The sequence below is a fragment of the Borostomias antarcticus genome, assembly GCF_949987555.1.
Source record: "Borostomias antarcticus genome assembly, chromosome: 2".
Taxonomy (NCBI): domain Eukaryota; kingdom Metazoa; phylum Chordata; class Actinopteri; order Stomiiformes; family Stomiidae; genus Borostomias; species Borostomias antarcticus.
The window spans coordinates 35,257,902-35,277,060 of record NC_140235.1 but is presented as its reverse complement, the minus strand read 5'-3'; the positions used below and the strand labels follow the sequence as shown (position 1 = coordinate 35,277,060).

The 19,159-nt window shown below is 46.8% G+C and overlaps 1 protein-coding gene across 1 annotated transcript; it reads left to right on the top strand.

The window, feature by feature from the left end:
• Positions 1–12,858: 12,858 nt before the first annotated feature.
• On the top strand, positions 12,859–16,662 carry barhl1b (BarH-like homeobox 1b; the record flags this gene model as incomplete). The annotated part of the gene is made up of 3 exons (XM_084452841.1): positions 12,859–13,318; positions 15,202–15,427; positions 16,368–16,662. The coding sequence occupies 3 exons, from the start codon at positions 12,859–12,861 to the stop codon at positions 16,660–16,662; spliced, it is 981 nt and encodes a 326-aa protein (XP_084308967.1).
• Between the last annotated feature and the right edge of the window lie 2,497 nt (positions 16,663–19,159).

The following is a 19,159-nucleotide window of genomic DNA, read 5'->3' as shown; positions in this document are numbered from 1 at the left end:
TAAGCCTTCCTCCTTTTCATGTGGCAGAGGAACCGCTGTCCCCAGACTCGGCACCAGATGGCGCTGTGCCGGTGGGTGCCAGGAGATAATCGGGACAGATCGGGCCACATTACTACCCCATTATCTTCTAATTATTCTTGTGTGGAGCGCTGATCCTGCCGTTTGTGTAAGAGGATGGCACAGAGAGCCTGTCGCCCCCGGCGGCATGGGATCCTCCCGCACAGTCGCTCGCTGCCTCCCTCCTCAGGGGACAGAGAGAGAGAGGGGGAGATCAGCTGGGGGGGGGGGGTGGGGGGGTGGGTGGAAGGGTAGGGATGTAGCTGCCTGCTGGGTTAAGAGAACCAGCCCTGTAAAATGAGGACGGGGCACTCTGTGATGCAGCGCAGCGCGCCTGGCGACGATGCCCCTGGGTGCCGCCGAGGGAAGCGTCTGTCACCTCCCCCTGACCTTTGACCTGCGATGTCACATCCTGTCTACCGGGGGGAACGCGATGTTTCGTGCCGTGCGGCGGGGCGCCGGCGTGTTGTAGGAGCGGTCAACAACCCACCCCTACCCCCCTCCTGCGAGCGTCCTCCGTGACCGCCCCCCCCCCCTGCCCCCCCCCCTCCCCCGCAGACAGACACCTCGGGCCAGTCGTACCCGGAGACAGGAGTCGTCCTCGTTGACGGCTCTATCGCCGAGGTGGAAGGAAACAGTTCGGCTCTCCCAGGCTCCTCTGCCGGCGCCCCCCCCCCCCCCGCCCCCTCCCCGCCACCCTGAAGGACAGCTCGCCGCTCAGAGGCATATGGCTCGCCATGTGCCGGGTCCCCACGCGCGCGCTCGTAAGCGCGACGCCGTCGCCCGACATCTTCACTTCATTATCAACGTTTTGTTCGGCGTCCACCTATTTTGCATATTAATATCCGTCAGCTCTGTAAGTAATAAGAGGGGTGGGGGATATGCCGGAATATCACAGTAAAGGAAGGGTTCCATTGAGCTATAGGAACTAGGGGCTCATGGTGATTTACTCAGGCTGTGTAGGCCTACATAACGTGTGTAAATACTGTGTATTGGTGCCTTCTGTTAATTGCATGTGGACATTGCATTTGCCTGTGTGTGCGTATGTGTGTGCGTGCACACGAAAACATGTTTACACACCAGTGTGCACGCCTGCGTCTACTGCTGTGCACGTGTGCCCATAGCGTGTGGTACCAGCCTCCGACTGACATGTAATAAAACACGCTGTGGAGTTGTTGATCAATCTCGCCAGCTCGCGGGCGGCACAGCAAGGGCATGTACATGCAAATGAGAATAGCTAAATGCCACTGAAGGGGCGGGAGAGGGAGGCAATCACTTCAGCTGACAAACTGCTCCGGCGCGGGGAGGGGGGATCGGGAGGGAAATACGCAAGGTGAACCAGGAGAGGTCGGCGCAGGCGCCCTGCGACGGACGAGGGTCGGAGAGACGCCTCGGAGCGCGGGTGACGGGGCAGATGACCGGGAACGGAGAGGGGTGTGTACGGCGTGCGGTTGTGTGTAGCCTACCGTATGTAAGGTTATGTTTATGGGTGAGGAAACCAGAGATAGGCAGGTCTGACGAGGCAGTGAGAGAGAACGTGTAAAAAAAGCATACACGGATAACCGCACTGGCAAAAGGGGCACGTGCCCAGGGCCCGGGAGTCAATAGGAAACAAAAAAAATGTTTGAATGTTTTGTAAATTAACCAGTTCCGCAAACCCGGGTCCCTGACATTGTATTCAGCCGATGTAGGAGTGAATTAATCGCCTCCAATGTAGGCTATGTTGTGTAGCCTAATCTACATGCTGCTCCTCAACGTTCTGCCCGGAAATCGGTAGGCTACGTCATCATCAATCACTTGGCGCGCATTGTTTAGGCTACTAGCTAGAAGTTCAACAAACAACATGAGCAGGTATTAACACAAGAGTGGAGCTCAACAAATGAAAATAAAATAAAAATCTGGAACAAGGAAAATCCAAACTGCCAAAATTAGACTTGCCATCATCATTCGGTGAGGTTTGCATGGCCTTCTGTTAGCCTATTTCTAACTCTCCCCATCGCATTGCAACTGCCAAGCGAGCGCTCATTCTCCAAACTAAAACAAACTAAAAACTGGATTGGCAATATTAGCCTACTGATTGAAAATGACTGGGAACTTGGACTTCGGACACAATGTGGATGACTTTGTGCAGCTCAAGGCTCACAGAGTGCCCTTATATGATTATAGATAAACCAAAATTGTCTAAATAGCGTTTAGTTAACTTGTTCTAACAGGTTCTATATATCTTGTTGTGAGAAAAATTTAGTAATTAAGGCTTGTGAGCCTCGCAGTTAGCATGCAGGCATGTTGATGTGTGCGCTGTACTGTAACATAAAGACAAACTAGGTCACGGGTTATTTAGCACCATAACAACAGTATAGAGCTTTTCTCAACCTGCTTCACCACCGCGCTTAGGACTGTATTTATATACAGCCTTTACAGGGCCCGGTTGTGCTTTCTGCATCTGGGTATAACTTGTTCCGCCGCTGTGTGTATAGGTGACTATTTGCGCATGTAAGGCCCCATGGTGAATTTGTGTCCGGTGCCTGTGCTCATCATCATGATCCGTCCGTGAAGAGAGGCGGGGAAAGAGGGCTGATTCCGCGATGCCGTGCGGAGGTCAGGACCGCTAATCTGGGCCATTTGGGGCCGATCCCAAACGCACACACGGCCAGTGAAAAGGAACAAAAGTGTTTAGAGGCGCCGGTAGAGGGACGACGACGGAGGCCCATGAGAAGATGAACAGTCAGAGAGATCATGATGTGAGAGCAGATTAGTGGGGGCCTTCAGAGCTCTGGGAACCGCCGGGGAGAAGCGGGCTCTGAAAACTCAGACCCTTACAGAGACTCAACCCTGGGAGCCCCACAAAAACAATCCCCCAAGTCTTTAAGCTGCTCCAGGCGGCTCTATTGATGGTTCATTAAACAACAATGAGAACAGATAAACCACTGGATTGGTGCATAGAGGGCTTCTAGTTTACACTTAGAAGGCTTTTAGTTAACGCATTCTCTGCTTTGAAAGAGGAGGCATTCGCCTGATGTTATTCTCTATTACCGCTTCTTTTGTCGAGGTGAGAACCAAAGGACAGGTGTTGATGACCGACAGATGCTTTCTCGCAGCCAGTAACCGCCCCTGTGATGTGTATACGGACAGATTTCTCAGGCGCCGTAGCTGTCAGGACGGTCGTTACCGAGCTCATCGTCTTCCACCGTTCGATCCGGCGCCGACAGTCCGTCAGTCGGACTGCGGAGATGAGAGAGACCGGGGGGGGGGGGAGGGGGCGGCCAGGGACCAGCGGCCGAGCTCGGAGCCCCCTCCTCGGGGCTCTTCGTCCCTCTCCTGGGGGCCCGGATCAAAGGCAGGGGGGCTACTCTGATGTTCCAGCGTGCTGTGCTCCCCGGTCCTCTTGTCATGCGCTACACGCCCCTCCCTTTGATATCGCCACCCCCCCCCCGCTGCGCCTTTACCCCGCGCCAGTGTACACTTCCTCTCAAAGGAGAGCACGCCTTCAGCAGGCGAGGCTGACCCTTCCCACGAGGCCTTGCGTTGGTTCTCAGTTCCAGAGAGGTCCAGCTCGGAACGGGAAATAGCACCTTTCTGCCCCGCCTGGAACTGTCAGTCAATGACATGGTCATGGAAACCGTGACGGTAATCAAAGTGAATAGAGCAGAGAGCCAGGCGGTAATTGTATATTATTCAACTTACCCCGAGCATGCCATGCTGCTCCCCACCTGTTGATCGCCATATGTATAATTTAGTACAATCTGCGCATGTATTATGAATGAATCGGGTTTGGGAGATGGCGAATACAATGCAATTAATGTCTGGGAGTTTAGAGCGAAAGTGGATCGGCTGTCTTTCTCCAGCCTGTCTCGTTCTCTCTCTGAGGGAGTCGACGTTGTAAAGGTGTGTGTGTGTGTGTATGTGTGTGTGTGTGTGTGTGTGAGAGAGAGAGAGAGTGAACACTCCGGAGGCAGTCAATACCTTATCAGCTTCTGCCAAACGTTGACACCTTGACGTCCTTGACAGCAAATTATTACTTTTTCATGACGCAACCAGGTGCAATTACAGCAACATCTTTGCGCCGTATAACCGGCTGCAGCAACTGTCAGAAGGATTTCCTGGCGGGATCCGAGAGAAGCTGAGACATCAGGACCCCCCCCCCCTCTCCCCTTAGCCCCCCCCCAAACCCTCCACACACACACACACACACACACACACACACACACAGGCAGCCAGAGAGACAGAGGGGGATCGAGGAACGCAAACTGAGAAAATACAGTTTGATGAGTGTTTCAAACATGTCTAAAGGAACTCAATAAATACTCAGTCTCGCCTATTTGTTTCCTGGGCACACTCTATTTTTTTCCCCCCAGCGTGGATGTTTTTCTGTGGGCTGTTGACTCACCGCACAATAAAAAAATGATTGGGGTGTTGCATCTTGTACAGTTTAAAGGATATTCGCTATAGACATCTTGCTTCGCTGGGTTAACGGATTCGCAAAAAGTCTTGTCAGCAATGGGTTCTTTGACTCTAACGGGACCCTGTAGGATTGATTGTTGTCAAGTTAAACCCACACAAACAACGTAGCAGGGCACTCAGTCAACTTCAGAGTGTCACTATGCTGTTAGGCTACAGTGCAGAGGACGATGACAGAGCAGAAACAGCCTCTGATACCACGTGGGTGAAAAGGCCCGCCTGATGTGAAAGATACTTTCCTTCTTGGAGGGAGATGTTGCCTCATGCCTGACTGAGACCACTAGGGTAGTAGTATTATGTGTGTTTATGTGTGTGTATGTGCGTGTGTGTGTGTGTTTGTGTGCGTGCGTGCGTGTGTGTGTGTATGCGTGCCTACGCGCACGTGTGTGTGTGTGTGTGTGTGCGTATGTGTGTGTGTGTGAGGCCAGGTAAGAGAGAGCACAAGCCCGTACACACCACTAGGAAGCCTGAGAGAGGATGTCTTTCATCTCAGGCTCATCATCGCTGCTACTTCACTGATCCCCCCCCCACCCCCCCCCGCCTGGCCAATTTCCTCTCTCTCTCTTTAACACTCCTTGTGCCTCGTAGACATTTACACTGGAAAAAACACAGCTGACTTATGTAGGTAATGACACCTCAGTGAGCTATTGGTTTTTCTGGGCCCTCTGTGTGTTTTTTTTCCTCCTGTCTTATTCCATCCCTGCTCCCTCTCCACCCTCCCTCCTTCCTTCCTTCCCTCCCTCCCTTCAACGTTCTCTCTCCCCCACCCTCCACCTCTCCCCAAGTCATCTCCCTCCTCTCTATTCTTACTCCCTCCAGTCCCCCCCTCGCACTCTGTCTCTGCCTCTCTCTCTCCCCCTTCTCTCTCTCTCTCCTCCCCCTTCTCTCTCTCTCTCTCTCTCTCCCCCTTCTCTCACTCTCCCCCCCTTCTCTCTCTCTCCCCCTTCTCTCTCTCTCTCTCCCCCTTCTCTCTCTCTCCCCCTTCTCTCTCTCTCTCTCCTCCCCCTTCTCTCTCTCCGCTCAGTGTCAGACATAGATTTATTCAGCCTGTGATGCGTGTAGTGCCGAGCCGTGTGAGCGAGCAGGGGGACAGGTCAGTGGGAGGGAGGTGTGTGTACAATAAGAGATAAGATCATGGCTCCCCAGGGCCTTGTTTGGCCCTGTAGCTGATCCATCAAACGCTGGCTCCAAGTGCCAAGGTCAACTCTAATGAGCATTTTTGGGGTCTTATTCTACACACAGGAAACCCCTAACGTACACACACACACACACATACACACACGCGCCTGCATCTGTACACACTTACCTACTCAGTTGTACATTTGTGAGGTCGTAACACAATGCTGTATACGTGAGGAGGTATTGTCCTCAAACAGGACGTGAACAGGGATATCGGAGAGAGAACTGTTGCGGAGGAATACAAGCACGTACGGACGGGTGATCCATCTTTGGGGTAAACCGTGACGGGTACAGTCTCACCTGTCCGGACGCCACACCCGCCCGTGAGCGCGGAGGACCGCTTTGGGGTCCGGTCCGAGAGCCCGGCACCATCCCCGGACCCGGGGGCCGCCCGGGTGGACGACGAGGCGGGGCGTGGTGGAGGCGCCGGAGGCAAACCTCCGCTCGTCATCCCCTCGTCTGCCAAAAGTTGTTACGGTTTGCGGGCGCGCGGAGCGTGGGTGTGCGCTGAAGCATGTGGCGCATACTAATGAAGCAATAAAAGACGCAGCGGGTGGGGGGGGGGGGTGTGGGGCAAGGGGGGGGGGTAGTTAGTTATGAGTGGAGGACTGGGACCTGCTCGGTATAACCACTGACAGGAGGTGTGGTAATTGAGATGTTGTGACCCCACATATTACCTGCATATTGGCCAGATTAGGAGGTAGAGAGTATGGCTGGTCTGTAGGCTGGAACCCCCTCTGTGTCGTGTGTGTGTGTGTGTGTGTGCGTGTGTGTGTGTCTGCATGTGTGTGTGTGTGCTTGTGTGTGTGTGTGTGTGTAGTGTAGTGTACAGCGTTGTGTCCACAGAGGTGATGATGATGCTGATGCTAATGATAATTACATTCATCTTGACATTTTGACATTCGGCCAATGCCGTCCCCCTAGCAAGGACGCCAAACTAAACGCGCGCGTTTTCCACCGTGACCGTTCACAACAGATATAGCTGCGCCCCCGGAGCAATTAGTCTTGCGTGCGAGTGCGTCCTGACTGCTGACACTTCTTCAGTGATTCATCGACATCAGAGCAGTCTTCTCAGCCCACCCCCCCCACACGGAGGGAGAGGGGTAAGGGGCAGCCCAGGCTGTGTCCCCCATGGCGGGGTAGAGGCTAGGGGGCAACCCCGCTCCTCTCCCCCCCTAGCGGGCCGAGGGCTAAAGGGGAGGCTTTGGTGCTGTCCACCAGCTTGTGTGTGTCTCCCTCTGGCAGCTGGAGGGGACCCCCGGCCCAACCTGAGCCCACCGCTCCCCATCACTCAGGGGGGTCTCAGGTATTCTCCATGACAGGTTCACATTGAACTTTGACCCCGTATAGGAAAAAAGCTCTCTCTGCCTATGCCCTGTATTACTCTGAGGTTCCATTCCACTGAGGTGGGTATAGTTAGAATCATAGTCTAGGTCAGGATAAATATTCTGACATTTTTTGAATGCTTTAGAGATTTGTTTCCTCGCCAGTATATATATTTTTTTAGCTAAACACAATAGCGATATTTTTGTGTTTTTGTTCCTTCTAGCTCGCCTTCTACTCAAGAGAAACAGAAAACCAGCTTGGCTCAGAGGCTGAGCGCACATCAAAGAGCGCCAACGACGCCCGTCACAAACAACAACATCGAATCGAGATAAAAGCTAGAACCCTCCGGTCTCTGCCGTGATTAGAGCGAGGTACTACCGTTGCCTCAGACCTTGGCTTTCCGGCAGTGGGGTCAAAGGGCACGAGAGCGGAGGGTCGGTGCTAGTTTGAGGGAGTTGGCGTGCACCTCGTGAGGGGCGCATATGATGGATGGTTGGGAGCTCTTCGTCCTCTGCCTCTCCACGCTCCTCTTCGCCGGCTCCTCTACCGCTCTCTCCCCTCTCTCCCCTGTTGGCAGCTTCTCTCTCCAGCCCCTCTCTCTGACCAGATGTGTTCATTGAACTCTGTCAGAATAATAAAACACAGGTTCCAGAGGCTCTCCGGGCATACGGGGCCGGAGGACATGGGGTGAGTGGGGTCTATGTCCTGGTGCATGTAGGGACACACTATGGACCTATAGTCACGAGAGACACACTGTATACACACCGAGGAAGCAGGCCAACAGTCCACACCGACGTCCTATACACACAGACCGACGCCGACGCGATAAGAGCCACGACCGCAGACAAATAAATAAGAGCAGAAATCATAATGCTTTCTTCTGACATGTAATTAACAGTGTAACGAGAATATACAACGCTGAGACCAACTGTCATATCGGTCACCTTTTCTCTTGTGATTAAATGTTAACTGTCACTCTCCTTTAATAATTTTGAATTAATATGGTTCACCCTTATGTACAAGACCGTGTCAGCGTGGGCTGTCCCTGGCTGTCCCTCGGAGACAGCTGGAGACGGCGGTGTCGTCCCCCTCGTGTGTCAGAGACAAGATTCTCGGTGAGAGTTTCGCTCTGATGGCGCTGGCTGGCCAGAGGAGCTCCCCTGAGACCGAATCAAAACCTGCCTCACCTGAAAGCCTCCTGCCATCGGGAGACCGGTGACCACTGAGCACCCCCCCTCCCTGACGGGATGAAGGAGGTTGAGCTACTGAAGGCGAGAGTGATGATCTCCTTCACACTAGCAGACAGACACACACATACCCCCCCCCCCCTTCCCCTGCAGCGAAACCCCCCCCCCCTCCTCCAACCACACACTCACCATGGCTAGGCCTCCAATTAAATCAAAAGTGGTTTGTTTTTATTGGTCTTTTGCGCTGACAAGTGGGCTATCATTCTGACGGCTCTACCTGTCAGTGAGCGGCTGAAAATCCTCCGATGACAATGCCCAATGCTTCCAATTAAGGTAGAATCAGACTCCTGGCGCGCTAGCCATCTTTCCACCCTCCCCCAAGGCCCACCTTCCCTTCCTGCTTCCCTCCCCCCTTTCTTCTGCACTCGCTCCGCGAGCCTCATGCCATTCCCCTCTCCCTCACTCCTGCTCTCCTCGTAATTTCCCTCCCCTCTCCTCTCCTCTCTCTTTCTCTTGGAGAGGGGTCTGTCTCTGCTGCAAATTACCGACACAAAACGAGGTGGCGCGCTGGCGCTGAGAGCTGCCGGTCCTGGGCCCTGTCAGCATTAATGAGACGATGAAGGTTTATTTCGCCCGCATGCATGTGCTAAATTCTTTCTTGTGTGACAGCTGACTGGGAAATGTGAGTGTTAACCTTATAAAAGATTCAGCGATTCTCATTATTTTCTGTCAAGTCGCGTACCTGATGGCTTTAAGGTGCGCCATTTGCATCCCTGACTGGTCCGGGTGCTTCTTCTGCGGGGCGGTTTTATGCTGTTTGTTTGTTGTGTGGAGAGGCCTATCTTCCATCGAAAGCCATGTTTTTCTCGATGTTCCAAAACGATGAAGATGCCAAAGTTTATCCAAAGGCGACACACATTTTACAAAACAAATCTAAATATATATGTAACACACATCACATGCAATCGAATAAATAAATACAACGAACCACATTGCTGTTTTTCCCTCTGTTGCTCAGGGTGTTAGGGAAGCCCATAGGCATTGTAGCCTATTCACTATAGAAATAGGCCTATACGCTTCGACTCAATGGAAGGAATTGCTTACAGTGAAATGTTATATAGCCTATGACTCCATGGAGAAAATATGTAGGCTACGTAGGCCTAAGTGACAGGTGATATAAATAATCTTTATTTTAACTCCACTGTGTAATTGCCTAAAGAAATACAATGAATTGTAATCTTCTTAATTAATCCAAATAGCCAGGAAATTATATTTAAATTAAAGTCACATCACACGTTTCAAACAGCTGCCTTTATGTTACAGAAAGCAGATAGCTGGTCCCTGTCTTATACGTCATTCTGGCAGGGCAAAGCTCCCCCCCCTTGTAGTACAAACAAACATACTTCTGACATACACTCATACATACATTTTGTTTCAGAGTAGCCTAACTTCAGAATGTGTTGTTGAAGAGAACGTACACATAGAAGGAGAGAGAGAGGGGGCGGAGAGAGAGAGAGAGAGAGAGAGAGAGAGAGAGAGAGATCCCTGGGTATCATATCAACTGCACTGACCCTTACATTGAAACCATTGGCCAGAAAATCTGTACTTCCTGACCAGACGCTTGTCCAAAATCAGCAGGTAGCATGGCGCCCGAAGTCTCAATCTCACTTCGATCCTTCTTCCCCACGCATTCATATCCCAGGGACAAGTGTCAGCAGAACGAATAGCCATTCAGGAAGGGTAAAAGTTGCCTATTGCCTATAATGCTTGAACAATTAGAATACATTTGAAGCTGCCATATAAGTCTCTGACTCACGCATTTCCAATGGGTTCTTTTAGGAGATGTTACTTCTAATAGAGGAAAGATCATGACACGTTTAATTTGGTTTATACGTTTAGACTAAAGTGAGTAAAAAAAGAGCTTCTTTGCCTAGGCTATAGGTCTATCTAAAAACTCATGCCCACCAATTTGGCTGCATATAGGCTACTCTCAAAAACATCCCCCATGAAACTGGGGCGAAAGCAGCAAATAGACCTATAGAACCAGCCTAAATACATTTAAAAGAAAAGCTATCTGGCTGTCAGTATGGGTGTGCGCTCTGTTCCCATCCCGGTCCCCGCCTCATATGTGACAGCTTGCAGCCGTGATGGGACCCCATGGGAGCGGGTAGCGGATTCACTAACCTGCCGGTGTCTGAGTCCTACGAGCGCCTCCAATCTGGTGGTCACATGGGGGGTTCGATTATTAGGGCCTGTCGGAGAGTCATGTGGGGCTAACTGTTTTGGAGAAAGAAGCGAAAGTGCAGACAATGGTATTTCATGCACGTTAAAGTTTGCGTCACGCCATCCTTTCAGCGCGCGCTGTTCGGACTATTATTCCTCATTAGCATTGTATGCATTATTAGAGAGGCTACTTATTATGAACTAAATGCTCACCACTCGATGCTCATGCTTTGTTCATTCACCAAATAGTGTGGTGTATTTTGACGTCCGATTATAGAATAGCCTAGATTATAGAATAGCCTAGGCCTACAATCGCTCAGGGTGCACTTCAACATTAAGGTTTCCTTAGAATAGAATTTAAACTGAGCCAAATATAATCCTTTGCATCGAGAATGAACTTTACAGGTAGCCTATATTAGTCATATTTCCTAAGTGAAGCATTACACATAAACAATACACAGTAATATAGGCCTAGGCATGTATGCCTTAAAGCTTAATATGAAACAACAAAAACAATTAATTTCAACAACAATAATAATAAAATAACATTAATAATAAAACCGTAAAAACGGTAGATCTATGATAATATTAATACGCTTACCCGTGATAACATGAATGCGAATATTATATTATTATTATTATTACCATTATTGGTATCATAATAAAATAAATTAGAAAGAATATGTATTTATTATAACACCACCACCACCACCACCACCACCAGTACTACGACTACTACTGCTGCTGCTACTACTACTACTACTACTACTAGGCATACTACTACTACTAGGCTACTACTACTACTAGGCATAATAATAATACCCTAATAAAAATAAAAATAATAATAATAATAATTATTATTATTATCATCATTATTATAATTGTTGTTGTGATTATTATTAGGCTACATTATAATAATACAATAGTAATGTTATTATTATATTATAATTATTAGTAGAAGCCTAGTATTATTATATTATTATTTTTATTGTTGTTGTAGTTGTTGTTACTTCTACTACTGCTATTTACATTATTTATTTTGTAGTCCTATTGATAGCCTACTGTTATTATATATTGTTGTTATTGCTAATATTAATTACTATCAATATTAATACTGTTATCATGAATAATAATAATAATAATAATAATAATAATGTTGTTATTGTTGTTGTTGTTGTTACACATGGTTCAAATAAGTTGCTCAAACCACATAAACACCCATATATAGGCTATACTACATTTGTATAATAAGCTAACTTACATATATGGCCACTCATAGGTGGAAAAATGTCCCTAAAAAAACTATAACCTAAGTTTGATTGAACACACATGAAGATATAGGCGAGAGAAAAGACCTACTCGCTCCACATAATAACCCCATTATAGGTCTCATCAATGATGTAATGAAAGCAAACAGTGTGAAAATTGCCTGTAAACAGTTGGATCTGAATCTCCTGATGAATTCAGTGTCTCTTTTAATCAAAGTGAGGGAGCAGAGAAGAGGGGGGTGAGTGGGCGTGTGGGGGGGTCCACTTTCCTCTCCGCAAGCCCGTCAACACCCTAAAAGCCCTCTCAGCCAATGAAGGCTTGTCACAGGGGACTCACGTGGACGGGGCGTCCTTAAAACCTAGCTACTGAGTTTTCCTCAAGTTCAATTTTGGGGGAATCTGCCTCACAGCTCTCTGTTTTTGTTCCCAGTTATGTCTATTTAACCCAGTTTACCTCTGTTTTACCTGTATCCTCGCGCCTCCTGCCCGCCCGTTCCCTGTCTCTAGTTGCTTCTCTTAGCTCGCGCAGAATGTCTACACCTCCCACTGCCGCCGCGCGCTGCACGGGTCAGAACAACGAATTACTTTTTAAGCGATGAAATCTTCAGCAATTGTGTCCTCGTTCTGGATCAGCTGCAGGTCTTGAATTCCACCTGCACTGCTCGCGCGCTGCTGTACCTGTCCATGGTGCTGAAACAATTCCGACTGCAGAATTGACTCGCGCTAATGCTGCTACTTGAACTCTCATCATTGCAGTATTTCGGACAATTATTTTTACTTTATCTACTCAATCAATAATTTCCGGCCTATAGGTGAGTAATATTTCCTTAAAATAAGGATACATATCTATAAACTTGCCAACAGAGAGCACCGTTGCGTCGATTTCATGAGGTGAAGCAGCTTACTAGCCTACTTATTAGTTGGACGTGGATTCGATTTTGTAGCCTATTCTATGGAGATTCTTAACATTTTGACGACAAGCATCAATTGGGAAAAGGAAGACATCGTGGATGAAAAATTGTGATATCCGAGTGGATTCTTCTGCTGGATACGTTGAGGCAGCGTCTCGTTCCAGCAATCGCTGTTCGCCCTGAACTTGTCGTGAATACCAATGATAGTTTGAATTGAGGCCTCGAAGAGCACAGCTTCGCTGGTAAACAATGGAGGCTTCCACAAACGGGTCCAGCTTTGGGATCGACTCCTTACTTTCCCACAGACCTGGAAGTCCAGTCATGTCGAAAGGAGACAGTTTGGCAGGGGAGTGCCGGTCGCCGCTGGAGTTCAGCCCGAGGTCTGACATGGAGAGCGGCTGCTCGTCTCCACCGTCACCGAGGAGAGAGTGCGTGGACGAAGTATCACAGAGGCAGGGTCACGCTATCGTGCTGCCGCCCCATCTCCAGCACCAGCACGGACAGATCTCCGCCGGCTCACAGCCGCGGACCGTAACCTCGTCCTTTCTCATAAGAGATATTCTAGCTGACTGCAAGCCGCTAGCTGCCTGCGCCCCATATTCGAGTAATGGGCAGCCAACTCAAGAAACGGGGAGACTTGCTTCTAAAATAGCAGACGACTTCATGGACAAAATCCACAGCAACTCATCATCAGACAGCGAATACAAAGGTAGAGTGATGTAGGTCTCTTGGTATGCTATATGATGTGAAATTTTAGGCTCTATTACAATATATGGGCCTGTCTGTTTCCGTGGAATAAGTGTTGACCCGCTATTCACAAATCTAAAACGTTATTTGTTTATATAGCCTATATATTTTATATAGGCCTATCATTAGTCTTTAGTGTGCATGATATGCTACTGGTAATTCAATTCAGTTTTGTCAAAAATCTGAAGAGATTTATAAACAAATGGGCCTAGGCTACTGTTCACAATCAATAATATGAAATTATAAGTGAAAGATGGGTGTTTTGTCCAGTGCTTTAAAGCTAGCTTATTTCAAAAATCAAAAGCCATACTTGCAAAGAAACTTCACAGTCAATAGACCAAAACTGATTCATGGATAAATAGATGACATGCAGGTCGTTATTGTTCACAATAAAATACCTGAGAATTAGAAAGAGATGACTTATAGGCTACCCTCTTTAAATTTGAAACTATATTACTCTTTTGATACCATTCAAACGATATGGAGAACAGGGATGCATCAAACCGTGTTTCCCTCCATCAAAGGCATTTGCTTGCATTAATCGAAAGCATCTGTTGATGTCAGAGAAGCGAAAGAGGATGAGATGACAGGGTCGCCTGCAGATACACACCATCAAGGCCCTGTCTGTTTCCAATCATGTCAGCCATAACAGACATGTCACACCCATTGACAGTTTAATGAGGCAGTTCCTGGGTAGAAATAAGCCAACCGTAGCCCTAGAGGCCTACCATGTAGGCTGTGCCTACAGTACACGATTGATTGTAGGAACGAACAATACAAAATGTGCCTGATCAACCATTTCATTTAAAACATAAAACGCACCACGTTTTATCATATATAGCCTTAAAATTGGAGTGAATTGTTGTCACCCAGAAGGCTTATAAAGATGATTATTATTTAGTAGACTATTAGGCTACTAAGGACAACAATACCAGTCGTTCTAACCCCCCCCTATACGCAATAATAAAGGGAACAGTAGGCTACATATCGTGTTAAGACAGACGCCATAGGCTCATGTTATTGTCAATCAACCATGACCATTTACATTTTGGGGAGTAGGTCCGGTGTGTGTGTGTGTGTGTGTCAGATTCTCTTATCAGTATCAAAGCCCTTGTATGGGAGTATGGCCTATAGGCTCTCATGCTTTGGCTTTGATTTCAGCGAATCCGCCTCCTAATATTTCGCATAGGTTTGATTCAATTTGTCACGGTGCTAATCAGATTTGCACGCGCAAGGCTGCCCGGCTCTTTTTTGCTCGTGCGCACGGCCCTGTGAAGTTTCCCCGCTCGCGCTGGAAAGGCTTCTATCCCTTGAGGCTCAATTAGCCGGATTATTGTGCTTCTTGAAACAACTCAACAACTATTCACTCACAAGAACTCTCTTATTGCCTTTCTCCTTTTTGGAGGGGAAAACGAATTCTACTAAGACTTCCATATGACCTGATGGCCCCAACATGTAGCCCAGCGTACTCTGAATCTATATTGCTGAATAAATGCATGTGCACATTATTATTTGAGCAATCTCATCATATAGGATACACTAGGCCTATATTCAGTGAAATTCAGGTAGCCATAGGCCTAGCCCAATTGTGCAAGTCTACGGTTTAGTTATGCAATCTCTTCAATAAATTAAACGTGATTGAGAAAACACGTAGGCCTATCTTAACCATAGGCCTGTCTTAAACTTCAACATTTCCATTATGATTTAAAATCTCATAGCCTTGGCCAACTAAATTTTGTCTATGCAGGTGCCATTTTAATCAAGTTTGACCACCAATGTTTTTCATGCAAGTTTAAGAAAATGAATGCAGGACAAATGTTTAATATTTTGTCCTGCTGTTTGCAGTGAAAGAAGAGGGGGACAGAGAGATCTCGAGCAGCCGGGACAGTCCGCATCAGGCTCGACTGAAGAAACCCCGTAAGGCGCGAACGGCCTTCACTGACCATCAGTTAGCCCAGCTCGAGCGCAGCTTTGAACGGCAGAAGTACTTGAGCGTGCAAGACCGGATGGAGCTGGCCGCCTCCCTCAACCTCACCGACACGCAAGTCAAAACCTGGTATCAGAACCGGAGGTAAGCAGCGGAGCGGACACAGCAGAGATCCACTTACTCTCAATAACAATAACCCACAGCCAAGTCATAGGATATAGGCAAGTTATCCGTGTGCTTGCGTGCACCTGTTACGTAGCCTATTAGATGTTTGGCCTAATTCTACATCCCCCGCCACAGTTGGCTGTATTCTCATGTTGTTCAGACACAGGCGAACATCAAAACAGAAAGCAGCCTAACTTTGAAATCCTAACTGAAAATGTGTTTTATTGTCGTTATTGCACCAGTCGCGATGCCTAATAAACGGATAGCCAATTGAAAGGGACGTATGAGCAAAATGTAAAAACTATAAACCATCTTAAGGGGAGGGGGGGGCGGGGTCGAATTGTTGGAGCAATTTAGATGCAGTTCGGGGCATAAAAAAGAAGCACGTTGTATTCAGACATAAGAAACATAAATATAATAAAGAAACAACACTTTGGAGGATGAATAATGTATGTTTGCATGTGTGTGGCATCAATAATTCAACACTCTGACTATATCTACTCAATTATATTAATTATGAATTATTCACCTGAAAAGAAGGGCACTTTGGCAATCACAGATAGGCTATCCTAGCGTGAATACATGTTAAAGAAAGCTGATATTAGAAAGCTAATATAGCCTACAGAATAGCTGAGCGTTACGAATTTTATTCCATAGACCCGCGTTATTTTAAACAGTTCTAAGTAAAGACAGGCTACTGATGCCTACACTAACACTATGACGAAGTTATTTAGGCCCATTGTCAAGGCGTGGCGTGGCGTGGGATAGCCTAATTCTTTTTTTTTAATTAAAATGTCTTATGACAACAAGGCGTTATCCAAAGTCCAAAGTTCAAGTCATTAACCCTTTCTTAATTGTCCACTTGTATTCAACTCATGAAACTCATTTTTCATATTCCCCTTGTTTTCTTGCCGGGCAGGACAAAGTGGAAGAGACAGACGGCGGTTGGACTTGAACTGTTAGCGGAGGCTGGAAATTATTCTGCCCTTCAGAGAATGTTTCCATCCCCTTATTTCTACCCTCAAAGCCTGGTGTCCAACCTGGACCCATCAGCCGCCCTGTACCTGTACAGAGGACCCTCAGCACCCCCGCCGGCTTTGCAACGACCCCTAGTCCCAAGGATTCTTCTGCACGGACTGCAGGGGGCTAGTGAACCACACCCGGCACTCCCCCCTCTCTCCGGCGTGCTTCCCCGGCCAACGCTGCAGCGGTGAGCTGGCCTCTCCACACTTTTGCCCTCATTGACAAGCTGGGACTCCTAAGAGAGAAAAGATAACTGGTGACAAATAAGCCATGGAGAGAACTACTTCATGACTGAAACTCGAACTTTGACTGGGTTTTTTAACCTCTTTATTTAAAGCTAATTTATAAATGTTCACTATGCATTTAATTTATGTAGCCTAGTTTATTTATTTATTTTTGTTCATCATAAAAAGCTAAGACTATGTGTGGGCGACACCAGACATATCAAACATTATGGCTTTACAGAGTAGGAATAGGCTAAATCGTTGCTGGCAAGACACTTGTACCTGTCCATATTATTATAATTATGATGATGATTATTATGATTATTATCTATGATGACGATGATGAATATTATTATTATTATTATTATTATTATTATTTACAGTTTCACAAAATCGAATGCCATTCCAACTTGAGTTGAATTAGAAGATCCAAAGGATTTATTATGAATCATTTTGCATTTTGCTCTCATTCACTTTTCTTTTCTTTTTTTTTTCTTTTTTTACAAGTGAACGAAAAACACCAGTGATATACACATGTACATAAGAATATTTTGCATTTTATTCGAAAAGAGCTTGATTTAAAGATACATTTCTCTATCCATTTGTGCGTCTTTCTCAGGCGACAGTGATCCAGAGGAGGAAAGTTATTGATTAGCCACGGCTAATTTCCTAAGCCCATAACAAAGCGAACGTTAGGCTATGGGCCTATAATGGACAAATAATGGACTTTCTGAAATGGGAACCAAATAATCCCATACAGACATGAGAGAGACAACGAAATACAAAATGGAACAAAATCTATTTAGCCTAGTTGAAGATTTAGCAATGTTAAACCATTTCTGAAAAAAACAATGCATTTTCACCAATTAACAGATGGGTTTTCAAAAACAAGATAGACAGCCTAAAGATTGAAGACTAAGTCTGTGGCCAGTATAGGTCTATCTCTATTGCCTGTTGATTTGCTAGGTGTATTTGAACAGACGTCGTGCATTACTTATGTTATTTCATATGAAACAGTGGAAACCTTAATTGTTACTCTCTTTGGTGAAAATGTTTATTGCCGATATCAACTTGTGGAGTGGTTCTCGTATTTCTGGATCGTTTTCGTTCCTACCCCCAATATATCAGTGGACGAACATTTTGTCAAATAGTTCACAACAGAGGTTTGGAGCTAATGGGGATTTGAAGTAAAGAGAATTACTTTTTATATATGTGCAAATAAAGGTCTTTCATTTAATCACGTGGCTGGGACTTTTTTTTACTCATGGTCTAGAAGAGGCAATATACATAGCCGAGCATATTCCATTTTCGGTAGTAGTAGTAGTAGGCCAAATAGTAGGCCTAGTAGTAGTAGTAGTAGTAGTAGTAGTAGTAGTAGTAGTAGTAGTAGTAGTAGTAGTAGCCTAGTCTTTTAGTAATAGCAACCTAGTAGTAATAGGCTACTTTATAATTAGGTTATAGCAGAGGTCTAATAGCCTATCATTGTCCTCCGGCATCATGTGTGCATGTCTATGTTTATAGAGCGAAGACCATGCCATTTGATGAATGGATCGTCAATAATCGTCTCAGACTCAGTAGATCAGCTCTCCTGTAGGCCTATGTAAAGCCTCAAACGCAGACATGTTTTCTCCTCGTACGTATAGCAGTAGGCCTTGATCTTGGGCGGCCAATAACATCGGGGTCACATAATAAAGAAATAATATAGGAGAAAAACAGAACAGTTTATTCCTGGAGTGTTGGAAAAGTATTTTTCATTCAAACAAATAGTCTCTAATTGTGGCGCACAGTGAGTTGACCAAACAGGACAGTGTTGAGTGAAGTAGTGGTAGGCTATAGCCTGCAATAGCGACTCTGCAGGTGTAGTTTTCGCATCAGTGGTGGTTAAGAAGTGGGTAGTCTCGCGATGCCACACTTTAGAGATCTCTGCCTCTCCGACACCGCTGGGCGCAGCGTTTAGAGACTGACTCATGAGTCTAAGAAGTGGGTGGCAAAAAAAAGAGGAAGTGGGAAGTCTGTAGGCCTATAAATATAACTTCAGGCTACTCTTAGCTACACTGGCCTACTGTCTCAGTACAGTTTCCGCCCATCTTTCACTACCATCAACTGCAATGTCTACGTTCAATTGGCCACTCACAGTCACATAACACCAGGCCTGGCTTGTATGCTATTCTACCGTTTTTTATAAACAATGGACCTAGTGCACGCACGTGCAGGCTACAAACTCGCGTCAGTAGCCTACTCCAGGAATGTAGTGGTGACTAAAGAAGTGGGTATACTCTGACTAAAGAAGTGGGTATACTGTAGCAGAAATGTTAGACTTTTACATTAGTGGTGATTAAAGAAGTGGCTATAGGCTACTGTGGATCCATGGATAAAGAAGTGGGTAGGCCTATAGCCTACTCCGTATACTTCCGTATAGGCCTACTCCACTACGCCACTTGTCACTGCCTCTCAGCATAGCCTC